The sequence below is a fragment of the Hyla sarda genome, chromosome 2, assembly GCF_029499605.1.
Source record: "Hyla sarda isolate aHylSar1 chromosome 2, aHylSar1.hap1, whole genome shotgun sequence".
In the NCBI taxonomy this organism is placed as follows: Eukaryota; Metazoa; Chordata; class Amphibia; order Anura; family Hylidae; genus Hyla; species Hyla sarda.
The window spans coordinates 480,736,704-480,759,169 of NC_079190.1; the positions used below are offsets into that span (position 1 = coordinate 480,736,704).

The window sequence follows — 22,466 nt, forward strand, 5'->3', positions numbered from 1 at the left end:
AGAGGAGTGAGAACAAAGATGAGAGAGAGATAAGAAAAGCATGAAGTAACCCCAACTAATAGCAAGCCTTTACTTCAGCCTTGATCAGAGAATTCCTAAAGGACAATTCATTATCTTCTGGCGAAAAGCCACAAATCTACCGACACTTCAGTAAGTGACTTTAATCTCAAGCCTAATATAGCACAGACCTAAAACTTCTAGTCCGGCCATAAGAGCCAAGCATATATGCAATATCAAGTCCAGGCACTGCAAGCTGTGTGGTCCTCTAGAGACTGTCTGTTAAACCTTTGGAAGAATTTGTTTGAGCGCTGTGGAGATTGTACCACCTATCTTCAAGTTAGTAAAGCCTCCGTTAAACTGCAACCTAGTGTGGAGTCAATTCTTTCCTTGCTAGCCTGTGGGGAGACGGAGTTCCCCGGACCTGTAGTACCCCGGGAGATACCAAGACTACAGTGGCGTCACGTGACATTTAGGGTTAATACCATCCGAACCTGGGTTCATAACCCCCCAAGAACCAAGTAGCTAACCCCAGCGTAGTGGCGGTCGCGGGTTTCACTCGTGGTTACCACATAAGGAGGGCATTATAACAGTTTGGGGCCTACAGATAGGGAGATTGTGTAGAGGAGGGGAGGGCACTGGAAAAATGCAAAGTCTAACATGTTTGTCCTGAAAATTTTAAGAGATCCGGACGGAGTAGAAGAAAGAGGCCGCCGCTGATCATAAAAGAGGTAATTGTGAGTCCTTAGATGTAACTGTAATCACTTATATGGTATACAGATCCTGTGTACCACTGATATCTACTGCTATATGGTCCTGTATATAATCACATATTATATACAGATCTCTGTACAGCTGATATCTACCTTTATATGGGCACTGTATATTATCACTTTTATTTTGTGTGTAGGGGTGGTGAAGGGATTTGGGTGGAATAAGGGCATGGCAGAAGTGTGATCAGCGGCGGAGCCTCTCAGAGGGCCCTTGCTTTTTTTGGTCTGGGGGCCCTGAGTGTTGTCAGTCCGCCCCTGCCCATGTTGGAGACTTATATATTGATAATGATTTTCTCTCCTGGTATTTGGTAATAAATCATTCTTGACAATTGTTCTTTGACCTAGTCTTGTTTATGAGAGAGCATCCAGTTTATGATGGTAAGCATGCATGATATGGGCAAAAATAAACCTGGAGTGCTTCTTTAATGGGGCCATCAAAACCCTCATCTTACTAGCAGTGGAGCCCAGATAATTTCTTTGGTATATTTATCCTAAAAACTGGCATCACCTCTTGATATAATCCGAGGGACATTGTTCATCATCCTCACATGGCAGGTCCTCTACCTTCATCACATCCTCCAGACTGGACATTTGGAGTTCATCCAGAACCAATACATTGGAGAAAAGTCGAAAATGAAGTGTGCCCACAGGGTCTTCACACGTGGGCCGAAGTTCTGTCTCTAGCCTGGAAGATTCTGCTGTTCTACAACTACTCCAGAGGTCTTCAGGAACTGCTACTGATATAGTATTGATATCGATTTTTTTTTCTCCCGTGAACAGATTTGAAGCTTTGTTTATATCATCGCAATCAATGGTTATACTGGACATAGCACCCACTACTGGAGGTCCCTCAGTAACATTCACTATTGATAAGAAGAGTTCTGCTTGATCTCTTGCTTCTTCAGAAATATTGAATCCTTGGAGCTGCAGACTAGCAATAGACAGTGATGAATTATCCTTGGAAAGTTCCTCGTCTATGAAGGAGTCTTTATTCCTCATGTGTTGCTCCATAAATCTGAATGCTGGAATATTTGCAATATATGAAGCATTATCTTGGACTCCTGCTCTCAGTATGGGACCTTCCTCCACTTCAATGTTCCTTGCTGTCTCTGTGAGGATTAGAGTCTCTAGGGGTATGATTTCCTTATTTCCACTTAGTAAATTATTTGCATTTGGAAGGGATTTCTAAGAAGGGAGAAAACGTGTATTGTTAGAATAATAAAGAACAATATTAATCATATTGCTGTGCGGGTAACATAGTTCATAGTAACATAGTTCATAAGATTGAAAAAAGACCAGAGTACATCAAGTTCAACCTATAACCCTAATGAGTCCCTACTGAATTGATCCAGAGGAAGGCAAAAAAAACCTCATACTAGAGGTAAAAATGAATTCCCGACTCCAAATATCAAAATAGATCCCTGGATCAACGTTCTGTCCATATAAATCTAGAATCCATAACCTGTAATGTTATTATCCTCCAAAAATGCATCCAGACGCCTTTTAAATTCTTTTACAGTTCACCATGACCACCTCCTCAGGCAGAGAATTCCACAGTCTCACTGCTCTTACAGTAAAGAACCCCCATCTCTGCTGGTGTAGAAACCTTCTTTCCTCTAGATGTAGAGGATGCCCCCTTGTTATAGATACAGTCCTGGGTATAAATAGATCATGGGAGAGATCTCTGTACTGCTCTCTGATATATTTATACATAGTTATTAGTAGAGATGAGCGAACTTTTCAAAAATTCGATTCGGGCGATTTGCAGAATTTTCCGAAAAAGTTAGTTTCGATCCAATTTTTTTCGCGGCGAATCTATATTAAAAAAGGCTATTTCTAGCCTACATACAGCCTCTATAGGGGTATAGAGCACTTTACTGTGTTCTAAAACGCATATGGAGTGTGCTGGGGTAGTGAAATAATACTGTTATTCAGAATAACATGCAGATTACCGGCATCGCTTTTAGAATCATTGCCGCACAGCAGCACAATGGCAGAGCCTGCTGGTGGCATCAGTGTCAGGAGACCATCTAGTGACTGAATGACACAGTGTGGAGGTGTTGGCAACATGAGGACACTATATAGTGGCTGAATTGACACAGCGTGTGTTACGCCGAGCGCTCCGGGTTCCCGCTCCTCCCCGGAGCGCTCGCTTCACCTCCTCCGCTGCAGCGCCCCGGTCACGTCCTCTGACCCGGGGCGCTGCGATCCTGCTGCTAGCCGGGATGCGATTCGCGATGCGGGTAGCGCCCGCTCGCGATGCGCACCCCGGCTCTCCTACCTGACTCGCTCCCCGTCTGTTCTGTCCCGGCGCGCGCGGCCCCGCTCCCTAGGGCGCGCGCGCGCCGGGTCTCTGCGATTTAAAGGGCCACTGCGCCGCTGATTGGCGCAGTGGTTCCTATTAGAGTTATCACCTGTGCACTCCCTATATTACCTCACTTCCCTTGCACTCCCTTGCCGGATCTTGTTGCCTTAGTGCCAGTGAAAGCGTTCCTTGTGTGTCCCTTGCCAGTGTTTCCAGACCTTCTGCCGGTTCCCCTGACTACGATCCTTGCTGCCTGCCCCGACCTTCTGCTACGTCCGACCTTGCTTCTGCCTACTCCCTTGTACCGCGCCTATCTTCAGCAGCCAGAGAGGTGAGCCGTTGCTAGTGGATACGACCTGGTCACTACCGCCGCAGCAAGACCATCCCGCTTTGCGGCGGGCTCTGGTGAAAACCAGTAGTGGCTTAGAACCGGTCCACTAGCACGGTCCACGCCAATCCCTCTCTGGCACAGAGGATCCACCTCCTGCCAGCCGGCATCGTGACAGTAGATCCGGCCATGGATCCCGCTGAAGTTCCTCTGCCAGTCGTCGCTGACCTCACCACGGTGGTCGCCCAGCAGTCACAACAGATTGCGCAACAAGGCCAACAGCTGACTCAACTGACCGTTATGCTACAACAGTTGCTACCACAGCTTCAGCAGTCATCTCCTCCGCCAGCTCCTGCACCTCCTCCGCAGCGAGTGGCCGCTCCTGGGATACGCTTATCCTTGCCGGATAAGTTTGATGGGGACTCTAAGTTTTGCCGTGGCTTCCTTTCCCAATGTTCCCTGCATCTGGAGATGATGTCGGACCTGTTTCCCACTGAAAGGTCTAAGGTGGCTTTCGTAGTCAGTCTTCTGTCCGGAAAAGCCCTGTCATGGGCCACACCGCTCTGGGACCGCAATGACCCCGTCACTGCCTCAGTACACTCCTTCTTCTCGGAAATCCGAAGTGTCTTTGAGGAACCTGCCCGAGCCTCTTCTGCTGAGACTGCCCTGTTGAACCTGGTCCAGGGTAATTCTTCCGTTGGCGAGTATGCCGTACAATTCCGTACACTTGCTTCAGAATTGTCCTGGAATAATGAGGCCCTCTGCGCGACCTTCAAAAAAGGCCTATCCAGCAACATTAAAGATGTTCTGGCCGCACGAGAAATTCCTGCTAATCTACATGAACTTATTCACCTAGCCACTCGCATTGACATGCGTTTTTCTGAAAGGCGTCAGGAACTCCGCCAAGATATGGACTCTGTTCGCACGAGGCGTTTCGTCTCCTCGGCTCCTCTCTCCTCTGGTCCCCTGCAATCTGTTCCTGTGCCTCCCGCCGTGGAGGCTATGCAGGTCGACCGGTCTCGCCTGACACCTCAAGAGAGGACACGACGCCGTATGGAGAACCTCTGCCTGTACTGTGCTAGTACCGAACACTTCCTGAGGGATTGTCCTATCCGTCCTCCCCGCCTGGAAAGACGTACGCTGACTCCGCACAAAGGTGAGACAGTCCTTGATGTCTACTCAGCTTCTCCACGTCTTACTGTGCCTGTGCGGATGTCTGCTTCTGCCTTCTCCTTCTCTACAGTGGCCTTCTTGGACTCTGGTTCTGCAGGAAATTTTATTTTGGCCTCTCTCGTCAACAGGTTCAACATCCCAGTGACCAGTCTCGCCAGACCCCTCTACATCAATTGTGTAAATAATGAAAGATTGGACTGTACCATACGTTTCCGCACGGAGCCCCTTCTTATGAGCATCGGATCTCATCATGAGAGGATTGAACTTTTGGTCCTCCCCAATTGCACCTCGGAGATTCTTCTTGGACTTCCCTGGCTTCAACTTCATTCCCCAACCCTGGATTGGTCCACTGGGGAGATCAAGAGTTGGGGGTCCTCTTGTTCCAAGAACTGTCTAAAACCGGTTCCCAATAACCCTTGCCGTAACCCTGTGGTTCCTCCAGTAACCGGTCTCCCCAAGGCCTATATGGACTTCGCGGATGTTTTCTGCAAAAAACAGGCTGAGACTCTACCTCCTCACAGGCCTTATGATTGCCCTATCGACCTCCTCCCGGGTACTACTCCACCCCGGGGCAGAATTTATCCTCTCTCTGCCCCAGAGACTCTTGCCATGTCCGAATACGTCCAGGAGAATCTAAAAAGGGGCTTTATCCGTAAATCCTCCTCTCCTGCCGGAGCCGGATTTTTCTTTGTCTCCAAAAAAGATGGCTCCCTACGTCCTTGCATTGACTACCGCGGTCTTAATAAAATCACGGTTAAGAACCGCTACCCCTTATCCCTCATCTCTGAACTCTTTGATCGCCTCCAAGGTGCCCACATCTTCACTAAATTGGACTTAAGAGGCGCCTATAACCTCATCCGCATCAGAGAGGGGGACGAGTGGAAAACGGCATTTAACACCAGAGATGGACACTTTGAGTATCTGGTCATGCCCTTTGGACTGTGCAATGCCCCTGCCGTCTTCCAAGACTTTGTCAATGAAATTTTTCGTGATCTATTATACTCCTGTGTTGTGGTATATCTGGACGATATCCTAATTTTTTCTGCCAATCTAGAGGAACACCGCCGGCATGTCCGTATGGTTCTTCAGAGACTTCGTGACAACCAACTCTATGCCAAAATTGAGAAATGTCTGTTTGAATGCCAATCTCTTCCTTTTCTAGGATATTTGGTCTCTGGCCAGGGACTACAGATGGATCCAGACAAACTCTCTGCCGTCTTAAATTGGCCACGCCCCTCCGGACTCCGTGCTATCCAACGCTTTTTGGGGTTCGCCAATTATTACAGGCAATTTATTCCACATTTTTCTACCATTGTGGCTCCTATCGTGGCTTTAACCAAGAAAAATGCTGATCCCAAGTCCTGGCCTCCTCAAGCAGAAGACTCCTTTAAACAACTCAAGTCTGCCTTTTCTTCGGCTCCCGTGCTCTCCAGACCTGACCCTTCCAAACCCTTCCTATTGGAGGTTGATGCCTCCTCAGTAGGAGCTGGAGCTGTTCTTCTACAAAAAAATCCTTCCGGGCATGCTGTCACTTGTGGTTTTTTCTCTAGGACCTTCTCTCCAGCGGAGAGGAACTACTCCATCGGGGATCGAGAGCTTCTAGCCATTAAATTAGCACTTGAGGAATGGAGGCATCTGCTGGAGGGATCAAGATTTCCTGTTATTATCTACACCGACCACAAGAACCTCTCCTACCTCCAGTCGGCCCAACGGCTGAATCCTCGCCAGGCCCGGTGGTCTCTGTTCTTTGCCCGATTTAATTTTGAGATTCACTTTCGTCCTGCCGATAAGAACATTAGAGCCGATGCTCTCTCTCGTTCCTCGGATGCCTCAGAAGTTGATCTCCCTCCGCAACACATCATTCCACCTGACTGCCTGATCTCCACTTCTCCTGCCTCCATCAGACAGACTCCTCCAGGAAAGACCTTTGTTTCTCCACGCCAACGCCTCGGAATCCTCAAATGGGGTCACTCCTCCCATCTCGCAGGTCATGCGGGCATCAAGAAATCTGTGCAACTCATCTCCCGCTTCTATTGGTGGCCGACTCTGGAGACGGATGTTGGGGACTTTGTGCGAGCCTGCACTATCTGTGCCCGGGATAAGACTCCTCGCCAGAAGCCCGCTGGTTTTCTTCATCCTCTGCCTGTCCCCGAACAGCCTTGGTCTCTGATTGGTATGGATTTTATTACTGATTTACCCCCTTCCCGTGGCAACACCGTTATTTGGGTGGTCGTTGATCGATTCTCCAAAATGGCACATTTCATTCCTCTTCCTGGTCTTCCTTCTGCGCCTCAGTTGGCTAAACAATTTTTTGTACATATTTTTCGTCTTCACGGGTTGCCTACGCAGATTGTCTCGGATAGAGGGGTCCAATTCGTGTCTAAATTCTGGAGAGCTCTCTGTAAACAACTCAAGATTAAATTAAATTTTTCCTCTGCATATCATCCCCAGTCCAATGGACAAGTAGAAAGAATTAACCAGATCCTGGGTGATTATTTGCGACATTTTGTTTCCTCCCGCCAGGATGACTGGGCAGATCTCCTTCCATGGGCCGAATTCTCGTATAACTTCAGGGTCTCTGAATCTTCCTCCAAATCCCCATTTTTCGTGGTGTACGGCCGTCACCCTCTTCCCCCCCTCCCTACCCCCTTGCCCTCTGGTCTGCCCGCTGTGGATGAAATTTCTCGTGACCTTTCCATTATATGGAGAGAGACCCAAAATTCTCTCTTACAGGCTTCTTCACGCATGAAGAGGTTCGCGGATAAGAAAAGAAGAGCTCCCCCCGTTTTTTCCCCTGGAGACAAGGTATGGCTCTCCGCTAAATATGTCCGCTTCCGTGTCCCTAGCTACAAGTTGGGACCACGCTATCTTGGTCCTTTCAAAATTCTGTGTCAAATTAATCCTGTCTCTTATAAACTTCTTCTTCCTCCTTCTCTTCGTATCCCTAATGCCTTTCACGTCTCTCTTCTCAAACCACTCATCCTTAACCGTTTTTCTCCCAAATCTGTTCCTCCCACTCCTGTTTCCGGCTCCTCGGACGTCTTCTCGGTCAAGGAGATTTTGGCTGCCAAAAAGGTCAGAGGAAAAAATTTTTTTTTAGTAGACTGGGAGGGTTGTGGTCCTGAAGAGAGATCCTGGGAACCTGAGGACAACATCCTCGACAAAAGTCTGCTCCTCAGGTTCTCAGGCTCCAAGAAGAGGGGGAGACCCAAGGGGGGGGGTACTGTTACGCCGAGCGCTCCGGGTTCCCGCTCCTCCCCGGAGCGCTCGCTTCACCTCCTCCGCTGCAGCGCCCCGGTCACGTCCTCTGACCCGGGGCGCTGCGATCCTGCTGCTAGCCGGGATGCGATTCGCGATGCGGGTAGCGCCCGCTCGCGATGCGCACCCCGGCTCTCCTACCTGACTCGCTCCCCGTCTGTTCTGTCCCGGCGCGCGCGGCCCCGCTCCCTAGGGCGCGCGCGCGCCGGGTCTCTGCGATTTAAAGGGCCACTGCGCCGCTGATTGGCGCAGTGGTTCCTATTAGAGTTATCACCTGTGCACTCCCTATATTACCTCACTTCCCTTGCACTCCCTTGCCGGATCTTGTTGCCTTAGTGCCAGTGAAAGCGTTCCTTGTGTGTCCCTTGCCAGTGTTTCCAGACCTTCTGCCGGTTCCCCTGACTACGATCCTTGCTGCCTGCCCCGACCTTCTGCTACGTCCGACCTTGCTTCTGCCTACTCCCTTGTACCGCGCCTATCTTCAGCAGCCAGAGAGGTGAGCCGTTGCTAGTGGATACGACCTGGTCACTACCGCCGCAGCAAGACCATCCCGCTTTGCGGCGGGCTCTGGTGAAAACCAGTAGTGGCTTAGAACCGGTCCACTAGCACGGTCCACGCCAATCCCTCTCTGGCACAGAGGATCCACCTCCTGCCAGCCGGCATCGTGACAGCGTGGAGGTGTTGGCAGCATGAGGAGACCATATAGTGGATGAATGGCACAGCCCAGAGTTGCAAGTAGCATGAGTAGGCACAAGGCCTTCACAATCCCTAAGATTAAAAGATGAATTAAGAAATTTAAACCGAAGATTTTGGATAGCGGGTGCTACCTATGATAAAATTTGAATTTCCCAGACCCAGGCCCAGCAGCGGCATCAGTTAACCATATATTGCCTGAATGACACAGGCTGGAGTTGGCTGATGCATGAGTACACACCAGGGCTTCACAATCCCTAAGAAAAAACACCACAATTTTAGAAATTTTTGAAGAAGATTTTGGATAGCGGGTGCTACCTATGAGGAAATTTGAAATTCCCAGACCCAGGCCCCACAGCGGCATCAGTAAAGCATATTTTGCCTGAATGACACAGCCTGGAGTTGGCTGATGCACGAGTACACAGCAGGGCTTCACAATCCCCCCCAAAAAACACAACAATTTTAGAAATTTTTGAAAAAGATTTTGGATAGCGGGTGCTACCTATGAGAAAATTTGAAATTCCCAGACCTAGGCCCTGCAGCGGCATCAGTAAACCATATATTTCCAGAATGACACAGCCTGGAGTTTGATGATGCATGAGTACACACCAGGGCTTCACAATCCCACCCAAAAAACCACAACAATTGTAGAAATTTATGAAGAAGACTTTTGGATAGTGGGTGCTACCTATGTGAAAAATTGAAATTCCCAGACCCAGGCAAAGCAGCGCCATCAGTAAACCATAAATTGCCTGCATGACACAGCCAGGAGTTGGCTGATGCATCAGTACGCACCAAAGCTTCACAATCCCTAATAAAAAAGACAAACATTTTTGACGAAAAATGTTGACGAAAATTTAGGACAGCGGGTGCTACCTATATATTACCTGAATGACGCAGCCTGGAGTTGGCTGCAGCATGAGGAGAACATTGAAATGTCTGATTTTTTTATTTGAAATTTAAATCAAAATTTGTGTCCCGGACCCCGCCGTGTGGGTACAAAGAACCTAATCTCACAAGCACCCACAGGGCTCATGTGGCTGTGAGATGTAGACGTAACATCTCCATAGCCCTGACCGGCTATTTTTTGTTTTTGTACCTTTTTTTAAGAACAAGCACATATCCAAGAGTCCAGAAGACTCTATAATGCAGGACGGTGGACCACCAAAAGACATTCTTCTCTAAAATAATTTTTTATGAAATAAAGAAGCAGAGTTCATCCCTCTCCGTATTATTTTTCACAATTTTAATTAAAAAATCACACGCAACAATCGTTCAATGCTGTAATGGTTATTATTCTGGAAAATTCAAGTTTATTACTGTGAAAATTATCAGAAAATTAAAAAAAAACACTACCCAAGAGTGTTTAATAACCTCATACATTGCACCATAAATGTTGAAATTTTAATTAAACATGTATGTATGTATTTCAAAAATCCTAAAATTAAAGGCCCAAGCCCAGAAGCATCATGAAGTCAAGTAGTTCCCGAAAGACACAGGAGCAGTCAGGAGTAGGCATCAGCAGTACCCAAGAGGCTTTCATAACCCCTTACATTGCACGATCAATCGTGAGATCGAGCAATAACAGGTGTGATATGCCCTCAGATGTCCGGGGCTGCACGCGCGCTACACTGAACGGACCGGAGTGTGTCTATCCTTCACCGACAGGTGCGGGTAACCCGCTGAACCCCGTTCGTGATAGGGATCAGGGATTGCAATTATTGGCCAGGAAAGAAGAATCCCAACTAAGTGCAGGTCATAAGCTTGGGTTCATTAAGTCCCTGCCCTTTGAACACACAGAATGTCTCTACTACCGATTGGATGGTTTAGTGAGGTCCTCGGATCAGCCCCGGCGGGGTAGGAGAAGGCCCGGGCAGAGCGCCGAGAATTTAAAGATCATTGTTGAAATTTGCATTAAGCATGTATTAGCTACTGCTAAACTTCCAAAAATTAAAGGCCCAAGGCCAGAAGCATCAGTAAGGCAAGAAGTTCCTGAAAGACACAGGATGAATCAGGAGCAGGCATTCGCAGTACCCAAGAGGGTTTCATAACCCCTTACATTTAAAGATCAATGTTGAAATTTGCATTAAGCATGTATTTAGCTACTGCTAAACTTCCAAAAATTAAAGGCCCAAGGCCAGAAGCATCAGTGAGGCAAGTAGTTCCTGAGAGACACAAGATGAGCGAGAAGCAGGCAATCGCAGTACCAAAGAGGGTTTCATAACCCTAATTGATAACCCAAGAGGGTATCATAACCAACCATAATTGGAAAGTGTTGGTGTAGCAGCATGGTCAATCTACTCTGAGGCATCTGGCATTGGTGGCTGGAAATCCTGGCTGATCCATCCCTGATTCATCTTAACGAACGTCAGTCTCTCCACATTTTTAGTGGACAGACGAGTTCGCCTTGGAGTGACTATGGCCCCGGCCGCACTAAACACCCGCTCTGATGGCACACTACTGGCCGGGCAGGACAGCTTTTCCAGGGCAAACTCTGCTAGTTGCGGCCATAAATCAAGTTTGGCTGCCCAGAAATCCAGCGCATCTTCAATGGTTGTTGGCATGGTCATGTAAAGGTATGCCACCACCTGCTGGTTCAGGTCCTGCTCCATGTCTCCCTGCTGCTGATGAGTTGCTTCACTATGCAGGTGAAGAAAGCTACTCATCAGCGACTGTAGACTCAGGCTGCTGCTGATTGAGCTGGTACTGCTCCCGCCACCCCTCCCCTCCCCAGCAGCCATGGCAGTGGAAGGTGAGCGCAGAGGGCCCCCCAAGTCAGACCTGCGAGTGGAAGGACCATGTGGCCGATAGGCATCAGCCAACTGACTACGTAGAATACTGTATATGAAGAAGTGCGTGCGGCACTGCGGTAGTGATGGATGAGTGAAGCAGGATTTTGCTGGAGTTTAGCTGTAGTGAAGTGTAGGTGGTGCTCAGAGTGTTTCCAGATATAACAGTTGATAGAAGGCAAAGGAAAAATGGCACTCACCATTACTTCGAATCTTCTTGCTTTATTGCATGCTTAATACTCACATAAAAAGGAAGGGAGACAAACAGTGGGGGGAATCAGGGCGACAAAGCTCCGTTTCGTACAAAGAATGTACTTCCTCCGGCCATCCTCTAGTGCTAACTGCTTATTTTATACAGGTGAGTCTACCTTTCCGCCTACCCCTATTGTGCACACCCACATAGTGACGTGTAACTGTTAGAACAGAGGGAGGTGGAGTGTCGATGAAAGCTAGAGGCAGGCTGACAGTTCTGTCCTGTCATTTAGCCCTAGTACACCTGTTGCGTTTGTTCGTATAATCCATTGTGTTTCTCTATTCAGCATTTTTTTATCAAGACGTTCTCCTCTTTTTGGAGTTACTACTTCTAGTCCTGCGAACTTCAATATGTTAGGATTATTTTCATGTTTTTCTTTTATGTGAGACATTAGCCTGGCAGAACCTTGCTTACCGGTGCGAATGGAATAACATTTTTCACGTATTCGCACCCGTAGCTGTCTGCTGGTTTGGCCCACATAATAATATCTGCAGGGACAGAGCAGAGCATAAACCACTCTCTCTGTTCTGCAGGTGATCAGATCTTGTACAGTATGTGTAATGGCACCTAATCTCAGGGTTTTTGCCTCCATATTAAATTCACAAAAATTGCAGTGACTGCATTTCATATTGCCCTTTGGCATGTGATCACCTAGCCACGTGTTTTTGTTTTTTCCTTCCTGATCATTTTTCATTTTTAACCCCTTAAGGACTGAGTGATTTCACGTTTTTACATTTTCGTTGTTACGCCGAGCGCTCCGGGTCCCTGCTCCTCCCCGGAGCGCTCGGGGCGTTCTCCTCTCTGCAACGCCCTGGTCAGACCCGCTGACCGGGAGCGCTGCACTGACATTCACGATGGGGATGCGATTCGCATAGCGGGACGCGCCCGCTCGCGAATCGCATCCCAAGCCACTTACCCGTCCCGGTCCCCGGTTGTCACGTTCTGGCGCACGGCTCCGCTCTCTAGGGCGCGCGCGCGCCAGCTCTCTAAGATTTGAAGGGCCAGCGCACCAATGATTGTTGCCTGGCCCAATCAGTCTAATTAGCCTCCACCTGCTCCCTGTCTATTTAACCTCACTTCCCCTGCACTTCATTGCCGGATCTTGTTGCCTTGTGCCAGAGAAAGCGTTTAGTGTTGTCCAAAGCCTGTGTTCCAGATCTTCTGCTATTGCTATTGACTACGAACCTTGCCGCCTGCCCCGACCTTCTGCTACGTCTGACCTTGCCTCTGCCTAGTCCTTCTGTCCCACGCCTTCTCAGCAGTCAGCGAGGTTGAGCCGTTACCGGTGGATATGACCTGGTTGCTACCGCTGCAGCAAGACCATCCCGCTTTGCGGCGGGCTCTGGTGAAAACTAGTAGCAACCTAGAACCGGTCCACCGACACGGTCCACGCCAATCCCTCGCTGACACAGAGAATCCACATCCAGCTAGCCGAATCCTAACAGTAGATCCGGCCATGGATCCCGCTGAGGTGCCGCTGCCAAGTCTCGCTGAGGGCAGTCTCGGCAGAAGAAGCTCGGGCTGGTTCCTCGAAGACACTACGGACTTCAGCGAAGAAGGACTGGACTGTGGCTGTGGCAGGATCATTGCGGTCCCAGAGCGGTGTGGCCTGAGACAAGGCCTTTCCAGACAGAAGACTAACTACGAATGCCACCTTAGACCGTTCTGTAGGAAATTGGTCCGACAACATCTCCATATGTAGGGAACATTGAGACAGGAAGCCACGGCAGAGTCTAGAGTCCCCATCAAATTTGTCCGGCAGGGACAAGCGGAGGCTAGGAGCGGCCACTCGGTGCGGAGGAGATGGTTGCTGCTGTAGCAGTGGCAGAAGTTGCTGTAACATGGCAGTCAACTGCGACAGCTGCTGTCCTTGTTGGGCAATTTGCTGCGATTGCTGGGCGACCACCGTGGGTAGGTCAGCGAGACTTGGCAGCGGCACCTCAGTGGGATTCATGGCCAGATCTACTGTTAGGATTCGGCTAGCTGGATGTGGATCCTCTGTGTCAGCGAGGGATTGGCGTGGACCGTGTCGATGGACCGGTTCTAGGTTGCTACTGGTTTTCACCAGAGCCCGCCGCAAAGCGGGATGGTCTTGCTGCGGCGGTAGCAACCAGGTCGTATCCACCGGCAACGGCTCAACCTCGCTGACTGCTGAGAAGGCGTGGGACAGAAGGACTAGGCAGAGGCAAGGTCAGACGTAGCAGAAGGTCGGGGCAGGCGGCAAGGTTCGTAGTCAATAGCAATAGCAGAAGATCTGGAACACAGGCTTTGGACAACACTAAACGCTTTCTCTGGCACAAGGCAACAAGATCCGGCAAGGAAGTGCAGGGGAAGTGAGGTTAAATAGACAGGGAGCAGGTGGAGGCTAATTAGACTGATTGGGCCAGGCACCAATCATTGGTGCACTGGCCCTTTAAATCTTAGAGAGCTGGCACGCGCGCGCCCTAGAGAGCGGAGCCGCGCGCGCCAGAACGTGACAGCCGGGGACCGGGACGGGTAAGTGGCTTGGGATGCGATTCTAAAGCGGGCGCGTCCCGCTATGCGAATCGCATCCCCATCGTGAATGTCAGTGCAGCGCTCCCGGTCAGCGGGTCTGACCGGGGCATTGCAGAGAGGAGAACGCCGCGAGCGCTCCGGGGAGGAGCAGGGACTCGGAGCGCTCGGCGTAACATTCGTTTTTACCTCCTTGCCTTTAAAAAATCATAACCCTTTCAATTTTACACCTAAAAATCTGTATTATGGCTTATTTTTTGCGCCACCAATTTTTATTTACAGTGACATTAGTCATTTTACCGAAAAATCCACGGAAAAACAGAAAAAAAATTCATTGTGCGACAAACTTGAATAAAAAATGCCATTTTGTAAATTTTGGGGGCTTCCGTTTCTACGCAGTACATTTTTCGGTAAAAGTGACACCTTATCTTTATTCTGTAGATTCATAAGGTTAAAATGATACCCTACTTGTATAGGTTTGATTGTGCATTACTTCAGAAAAAAATCATAAATACATGCAGGAAAATGTATACGTTTAAAACTGTCATTTTCTGAGCCCTACAACTTTTTTATTTTTCTGCATTCAGGGGGCTATGAGGGCTCATTTTTTGCACTATGATCTGAAGTTTTTAGCGGTACAATGTTTGTTCTGATCAGACTTTTTGCTAACTATTTATTCACTTTTTTGTGGTATAAAAAGTGATCAAAATGCGCTATTTTGGACTTTGTAATTTTTTTTCACGTACGCCATTGAACGTGTGATTTAAAAAGTGGTATATTTTTATAATTCGGACATTTCTGCATGCGGTGATACCACATGTGTATTATTATTTTTATTTACACTGTTTTATTTTGTTACTAGGAAATGCCGGGTGATTTAAACTATTAATTCAGAAGGGAATACCTGAAAGGGTTAACTTTTTTTTTCACACTTTTTTCTTTGCAAGCTGATAGGTGCCATTGCAATGGCTGATTTCATTCACAGACTGCTGCCTTGCCGTTGCATGGCCACAGTGAAATCGGTGATTGATTGCTCCAGCCTGTAACTCAGGCGGGGAGTAATCAATCGGAGGCCGGACACCGCCAGAGAAGGTAAGAGACCTTTTTGTCCCCGGGTAGCTGATCGGGGCCTCGCGATTTTATCGCGATGACCCCGATCAGCCCGACTGAGCAGCCGAGAAGCATTTAGTTTCACTTTCGATGCAGCGCTCAGCTTTGAGCGCCGCATCGGAAGCGTTAATAGCGCGTGGCCGAACGATCGCGGCCGCGCGCTATTAGCCGCGGGTCCCGGCTGTGAATAGGCGCTGGGACCATCCCGCCTGGACCCCGCGTTATAGACAGGGACCGAACTTAGGACGTTTATAAACGTCAATTTGCAGGAAGGGGTTAATATCTGGCCGACTGTTCTTGTTCTTTTGTATGTTATTCTTGGCTTCCTCAAAGCTATTTCTTTTATGTTATCATCGGACTCTAGTATGTACCAATTGCGGCGTATTGCTCTCTCTATATTCTGATTCATAGGTGTATTATCTAATACAAAAGTGAATCTTTTTTCTTTTTTCTGTTGAGTTTTTTTATTTGTTAGTAAATATATTCTCATTTTGCAATCTGCTTTATTTCTTGCTTGTTTGATAATGTTGTCTGGATATGATCTTTCTTTTAATCGTGTTTCTAGTTCATCTGCCTGTTTTTCATAACTTTCTGCTGTTGTGTTGTTACGTTTGAGCCTAATAAACTGTTCATAGGGTATTGCATTTTTTACTGATTTTTGGTGTGAACTGTGGTAATGAAGTAGGGTATTTTTAGCCACTGATTTTCTATATCCTTCTGATATAATCTGGTTTTGCTCTATTTTTAATTTTACATCAAGAAATTCTAGCTTCTGATCTCCGTACTGATGAGTAAATTGCATATTGACAGTGTTATTATTGTTTAAATGTTACAAAATCATTAAATTGCATTTCAGTACCTGTCCATGTGATTAGAATATCATCTACGAAGCGGTTGTATGATTAAATAAATTTAGCATAGGGATTATTTTTTGTGTACAGTATATACTCGAGTATAAGCTGAGTTTTTCAGCACGATTTTTCGAGCTGAAAACACCCCCCTCGGCTTATACTACTGTGAACTCTCCGCCCTCAGTGGTCTTCAACCTGCGGACGTCCAGATGTTTCAAAACTACAACTCCCAGCATGCCCGGGCAGCCATCGGCTGTTCGGGCTTGCTGGGAGTTGTAGTTTTGAAACCTTTGGAGGTCCGCAGGTTGAAGACCACTGCGGCCTTCGACATCATCCAGCCCCCTCTTACCCCCTTTAGTTTTGTACCCACCTCCGCTCAGCGGGACGTTAGGGTGCGCTGGTCCAGGCTGCAGGACTGTCCGGTGGGGAGGTCGTCCGGTGGGATAGTCGTTCCGGGCTGTCCATCTTCACCGGGGGGCCTCTTCTCCGCACTTCGGGCCCGGCCCCGGGAATAGTCACGTTGCCTTGATGACGACGCACAGGGACGTTCTTTAGCAACGTCCCTCTGCGTCGTCGTCAAGGCAACTCCTCTATTCCGGGCCCGAAGCGCAGAGAAGAGGCCCCCCGGTGAAGATGGACAGCCAGGAACGACTATCCCTCCCACCGGACGACCTCCCCACCGGACAGTCCTGCAGCACCGGACCAGCGCACCCATACGTCCCGCCGAGCGGAGGTGAGTACAAAACTAAAGGGGGGTGAGGGGTCTGGATGATGTCGAAGGCCGCAGTGGTCTTCAACCTGCGGACCTCCAGAGGTTTCAAAACTACAACTCCCAGCAAGCCCGGACAGCCGATGGCTGCCCGGGCTTGCTGGGAGTTGCAGTTTTGAGACATCTGGAGGTCCGCCGGTTGAAGACCACTGTATCAGACATTGACAAGCAGTGGTGATGAAGGGGGGGGCTGATGACAAGGGGATAATGAAGGGGGGTGGGATGATGACATGTGGTGATGATGACAAGGGGATGATGAAGGGGGGGGTGTGGGATGATGACAAGGGGATGATGAAGCTGGGTTTGGGATGATGACATGGGGATGATGAAGGGGGGGTGTGGGATGATGACAAGGGGATGATGATGACAAGGGGATGCTGAAGGGGGGTGGGATGATGACAGGGGGATAATGAAGGGGGGGATGGGAGGATGACAAGGGGATGATGAAGGGGGTGTGGGATGATGACAAGGGGATGATGAAGGGGGGTGGGATGATGACAAGGGGATGATGAAGGGGGGGTGGGATGATGACATGTGGTGATGATGACAAGGGGATGATGAAGGGGGGTGTGGGATGATGACAAGGGGATGATGAAGGGTGTGTGTGGGATGATGACAGGGGGATGATGAAGGGGGTGTGGGATGATGACAGGGGGATGATGAAGGGGGTGTGGGATGATGACAAGGGGATTATGATGACAAGGGGATGATGAAGGGGGTGGGATGATGACAGGGGGATGATGAAGGGAGGGTGGGATGATGACAAGGGGTGGGTGTGGGATGATGACAAGGGGATGATGAAGGGGAGGGTGGGATGACAGGCAGTGATGATGAAGGAGGGATGATGACAGGGTGATTATGTATTTCCCACCCTAGGCTTATACTCGAGTCAATAACTTTTCCTGGGATTTTGGGGTGAAATTAGGGGCCTCGGCTTATATTCGGGTCGGCTTATATTCGAGTATATACGGTATATATAATTGTTTTCAAAAATGGCCATAAATAGGTTTGCATATGTACAGGAGACCGGTGTCCCCATTGGGGTCCCGGTCTCCTGTTTGTACCAGTTTTTACCTGATCTGAATGTATTGTTAGTTCATACAAACCTGAGGCCATTACACACAAAATCAATCATCTCTGGGGATGTATCAGTGGCTTGTATGAATTTCCTGATAGCCTCTATACCCGAATTGTGTGGGATTCAGGTATAGAGGCTAACTACATCTATAGAGCATAATTTGAGCCCTTCTTCCCACTGTATGTCTTTTATAATTTGGAGGAGATGTCTTGTGTCTTTAATATACGAGAGGATTGACGTTTATAGGGGGCTCAATATCCAATCTAGGTATTGTGACAGTAGTTCCATCGCTGAGCCGATCCCGGCCACAATGGGCCTACCTGGGGGTCGGCTCAGCGACTTGTGAACTTTCGGTAAATTGTACCAATAGGCTGATCTTGGGGTTTCCAGAATTAGCTTTTCGGCTGTTTTTTAGAGATAATTCTTTTTTCCACATTATTGTGTAGAAATGCTCTCAGATTATTCATAATCTTAAAGGTTGGATCGGCTGACAAGGGAGTGTACGTAGTGGTATCGGAGAGTTGCCTTTCGGCTTCTTCATTATATTCATTTTTCTCCTGGACCACCACACTGCCTCCCTTGTCGGCTCAAATTATCACTAGATCGTCCCTTACTTTGCTGGTACTGGATATATAATAGATTTCACATCTCTCAGTACAGCTTTTGAGAACAGGTCGATACTACTTCCCTGAAAAATCGGGGGATTGAATCTTGACCTGTTGGCCATAGTGAAAACACTTGCTGCACTTGTTGTGTCTATAATATTATCCTCGAAGTTAGTAGCTAGCATTTCTACACATTCTTGTTCAACCTCATTAAAATCTGGAGGAAAGAAACCCAAAGGGCCTATTTTGAGTGGTGTTTCACCCTTTAGTATTAGCTGCTCATGTAGTGATTTATTAGAAAAATTTTTTTGCAAATTAACATCCCTTAAAGCTCTTGCTAAATCTACTTCAAAGCGTACTTCGTTGAATTTTTCATTTAAACCATAGTTTAATATAATGAAATAGTGGCAGTGTCCAGATCTTTTTTTGTCAGATTGATGACATTATTGTCTATTGTTTCTCCTTCCACGTTGTTTCTCTTCTTTTCTTCTTTTCTTGCCGAAAGGCAACTCTCTGATACCACCACGTACACTCCCTTGTGGGCCGATCCAACCTTTAAGATTATGAATAATCTGAGAGCATTTCTACACAATAATGTGGAAAAAAGAATTATCTCAACAAAAAAAACAGCCGAAAAGCTAATTCCGGGAACCCCAAGACCAGCCTATTGGTACCATTTATCGAAAGTTCACAAGTCGCTGAGCCGACCCCCAGGTAGGCCCATTGTGGCCGGGATCGGATTATTCATAATCTTAAAGGTTGGATCGGCCGACAAGGGAGTGTACGTGGTGGTATCGGAGAGTTGCCTTTCGGCAAGAAAAGAAGAGAAACAACGTGGAAGGAGAAACAATAGACAATAATGTCATCAATCTGACAAAAAAAGATCTGGACACTGCAACTATTTCATTATTATCTAAAGTATAATAACTATGGTTTAAATGAAAAATTCTACAAAGTACGCTTTGAAGTAGATTTAGCAAGAGCTTTAAGGGATGTTAATTTGCCAAAAATGTTTTCTTATAAATCACTGAGCAGCTAATACTAAAGGGTGAAACACCACTCAAAATAGGCCCTTTGGGTTTCTTTCCTCCAGATTTTAATGAGGTTGAACAAGAATGTGTAGAAATGCTAGCTACTAACTTCGAAGATAATGTTATAGACACAGCAAGTGCAGAAAGTGTTTTCACTAAGGGCAACAGGTCAAGGTCATTTTTCAGGGAAGTAGTATCGACCTGTTCTGAAAAGCTGTACTGAGAGATGTGAAATTATATACTATTATATATCCAGTACCAGCAAAGTAAGGGACGATCTAGTGATAATTCGAGCCGACAAGGGAGGCAGTGTGGTGGTCCAGGAGAAAAATTAATATAATGAAGAAGCCGAAAGGCAACTCTCCGATACCACTACGTACACTCCCTTTTCGGACGATCCAACCTTTAAGATTATGAATAATCTGAGAGCATTTCTACACAATAATGTGGAAAAAAGAATTATCTCTAAGAAAACAGCCGAAAAACTAATTCCGGAAACCCCAAGACCAGCCTATTGGTACCATTTACCGAAAGTTCACAAGTCGCTGAGCAGACCCCCAGGTAGGCCCATTGTGGCCGGGATCGGCTCAGCGACGGAACTACTGTCACAATACCTAGATTGGATATTGAGCCCCCTATAAACGTCAATCCTCTCGTATATTAAAGACATGAGACATCTCCTCCAAATTATAAAAGACATACAGTGGGAAGAAGGGCTCAAATTATTTCATCGACACTCCACCTCCCTCTGTTCTAACAGTTACACGTCACTATGTGGGTGTGCACAATAGGGGTAGGCGGAAAGGTAGACTCACCTGTATAAAATAAGCAGTTAGCACTAGGGTAAGATGGCCGGAGGAAGTATATTCTTTGTACGAAGCGGAGCTTTGTCGCCCTGATTCCCCCCACTGTTTGTCTCCCTTCCTTTTTATGTGAGTATTAAGCATGCAATAAAGCAAGAAGATTCGAAGTACCGGTGAGTGCCGTTTTTCCTTTGCCTTCTATCAACTGACTACGTAGAATCTCTCTGTAGTAGGTCAGTTTGTCCTTCCTCTCAGTGGATATAAAAAAAGGCCCCAATTCTTGGACGGTAGCGAGGGTCTAATAAGGTGGAGATCCAGAAGTCATCCCACTGAAGAATTTCGACAATTCGGGGGTCACTACGCAAGCAACTGATCATGCATCGTGCCATTTGCGCCAGTGACTCGGAGGGACTACCTGCCTCCATCTCCACTGCATACGGCCACGGTGTGTCTGGGTCCTCTGTCTCTCCTTCTTCATAACCCTCCAGCTCCTCTGGCTGCTCCTGCTCCTCCTCTCCTGTCCGGTGACTAGAAACACCGGCCATCTCATCCAACCTAAACTGTGCCCCGCTCTGCCCCTCATAATCCTCCTCCTCCAGTTCAGCCCCCACAGGGCTCATGTAGCCTTGAGATGTAGGCGCAACGTCTCCATTGCCGTGACCAGCCATGGTTTCAATCATTTGTTGTAGGAAATGTGGCAGTGGAATTACGTCGTTCATTGGCGTAATCCAGGCGATTTACAAATAATGTGGCTTCCTCAAAGGGCCTCAGCAAATGGCAGGTGTCACGTATGAGCTGCCACTCGTTCAAATTGAAGTTACACAGGGGAGTACTCCTATCTGCTTGGATCATCAAGAAATCGGTGATGGCTTTTCTTTGTTTGTATAGTCTGTCCAACATGTGGAGGATGGAATTCCAACATTTGGGAATGTCACAAATAAGACTATGTTGTGGGATACTGTTCTGACGCTGCAGCTCAAGGAAGGTGTACTTGGCGGTGAACAAGTGGCTGAAGTGCATGCACAGTTCCCTTGCCATTTTCAGGATGTTTTGCAAATGGGGTGAAGACTTGAGGAAGTGCTTGACAACCAGATTCAACACGTGTGCCATGCAGGGCGCATGTTTCACACTTCCTTGTCGCAGCGCGGACACGATGTTCTTCCCGTTGTCGGTCAACATGGTTCTCATTTCCAGATTTCGTGGAGTAAGCCATACTCGGATTTCTTCCATAATTAACTTCAGCAGTTCCTCCCCTGTGTGACTCCATTCGCCAAGGCAAACCATGTGAAGAACAGTTTGACACAGCCGTGCCCTACACACATGGTACGATGAAGGGCCACTGAGATTTGGACGTGCAGTGGAGGCCGAGGACACGGTGGAGGATGAGGTGGTCTCCCCCGGGCACGTTTGGCTCCAGAATTTCCACTCCTGCCACCACGCTGACTGCCAACCGTGCTACCGCCTTGCTGCCTCAAGGGCAACCTGCAACTCTCTTCTCCTGATGATGATGAAACCCATTCTGCATCCGGCTCCCAATTGCGATCGGCTTCATCATCATCAACAGGTGTGCATGTCACTGATGTCCTCCTCAGGTTCCCCAACAGTGTCTGCTTCAGGACCCTGAACCCTTGCAACACCGCCTCCCATGTCACTCTCTGCATCACTACTTGGCCGCCTAGCGCAGCAAGCGGCGCATGTCTCCTCCCCTTCTTGGCTGGGCAGTAGCTGCTGACTGTCCTCTATTAGATCGTCCTCAGTAAATAGTGGCGCTGAACCCACAGCATAAGATACTTCTCTAGGAGAGGGAACAGCATAGGACAAAGGCAATGGGAGGACAGGGACTGCTCCCGGGCCATGCCAACTGAGGGTTGTGTCTGAGGAACCCTCCGACTGTTGACTGGGGGTGTCAGATGTCACTTGTGATGATGTGGATGAACGTGTTAACCAATCGACGACGGCAGATGGGTTGCTGGTCGACGGGAGCTCAGGCCTCTCGCTGCGACTCCTGCTGCCACTCGCCTCTAGTCTGCTGCCAACTCTGCCTGAAGTATTTAGGCCTCTGCCACTCCTTTGTGCACGTCCTGGCACTTCTCTGCCTGACAAACTTAGAGCGTATATGAGGGTATTACAATATGCTACACTAGTCTTTAAACTGTT

The 22,466-nt window shown here is 48.1% G+C and overlaps 1 protein-coding gene across 1 annotated transcript in view; it reads right to left on the reverse strand.

Annotated features, from left to right (window-relative positions):
• Positions 1-1,162: 1,162 nt before the first annotated feature.
• LOC130357503 (interferon alpha/beta receptor 2-like) overlaps positions 1,163-22,466 on the reverse strand; it is an 89,531-nt gene continuing 68,227 nt past the window's right edge. The window contains exon 8 of the mRNA XM_056560200.1: positions 1,163-1,955. Coding sequence (XP_056416175.1) covers positions 1,275-1,955 — 681 coding nt within the window. The 3' untranslated portion in view covers positions 1,163-1,274. The remainder of the gene's footprint in view (positions 1,956-22,466) is intronic.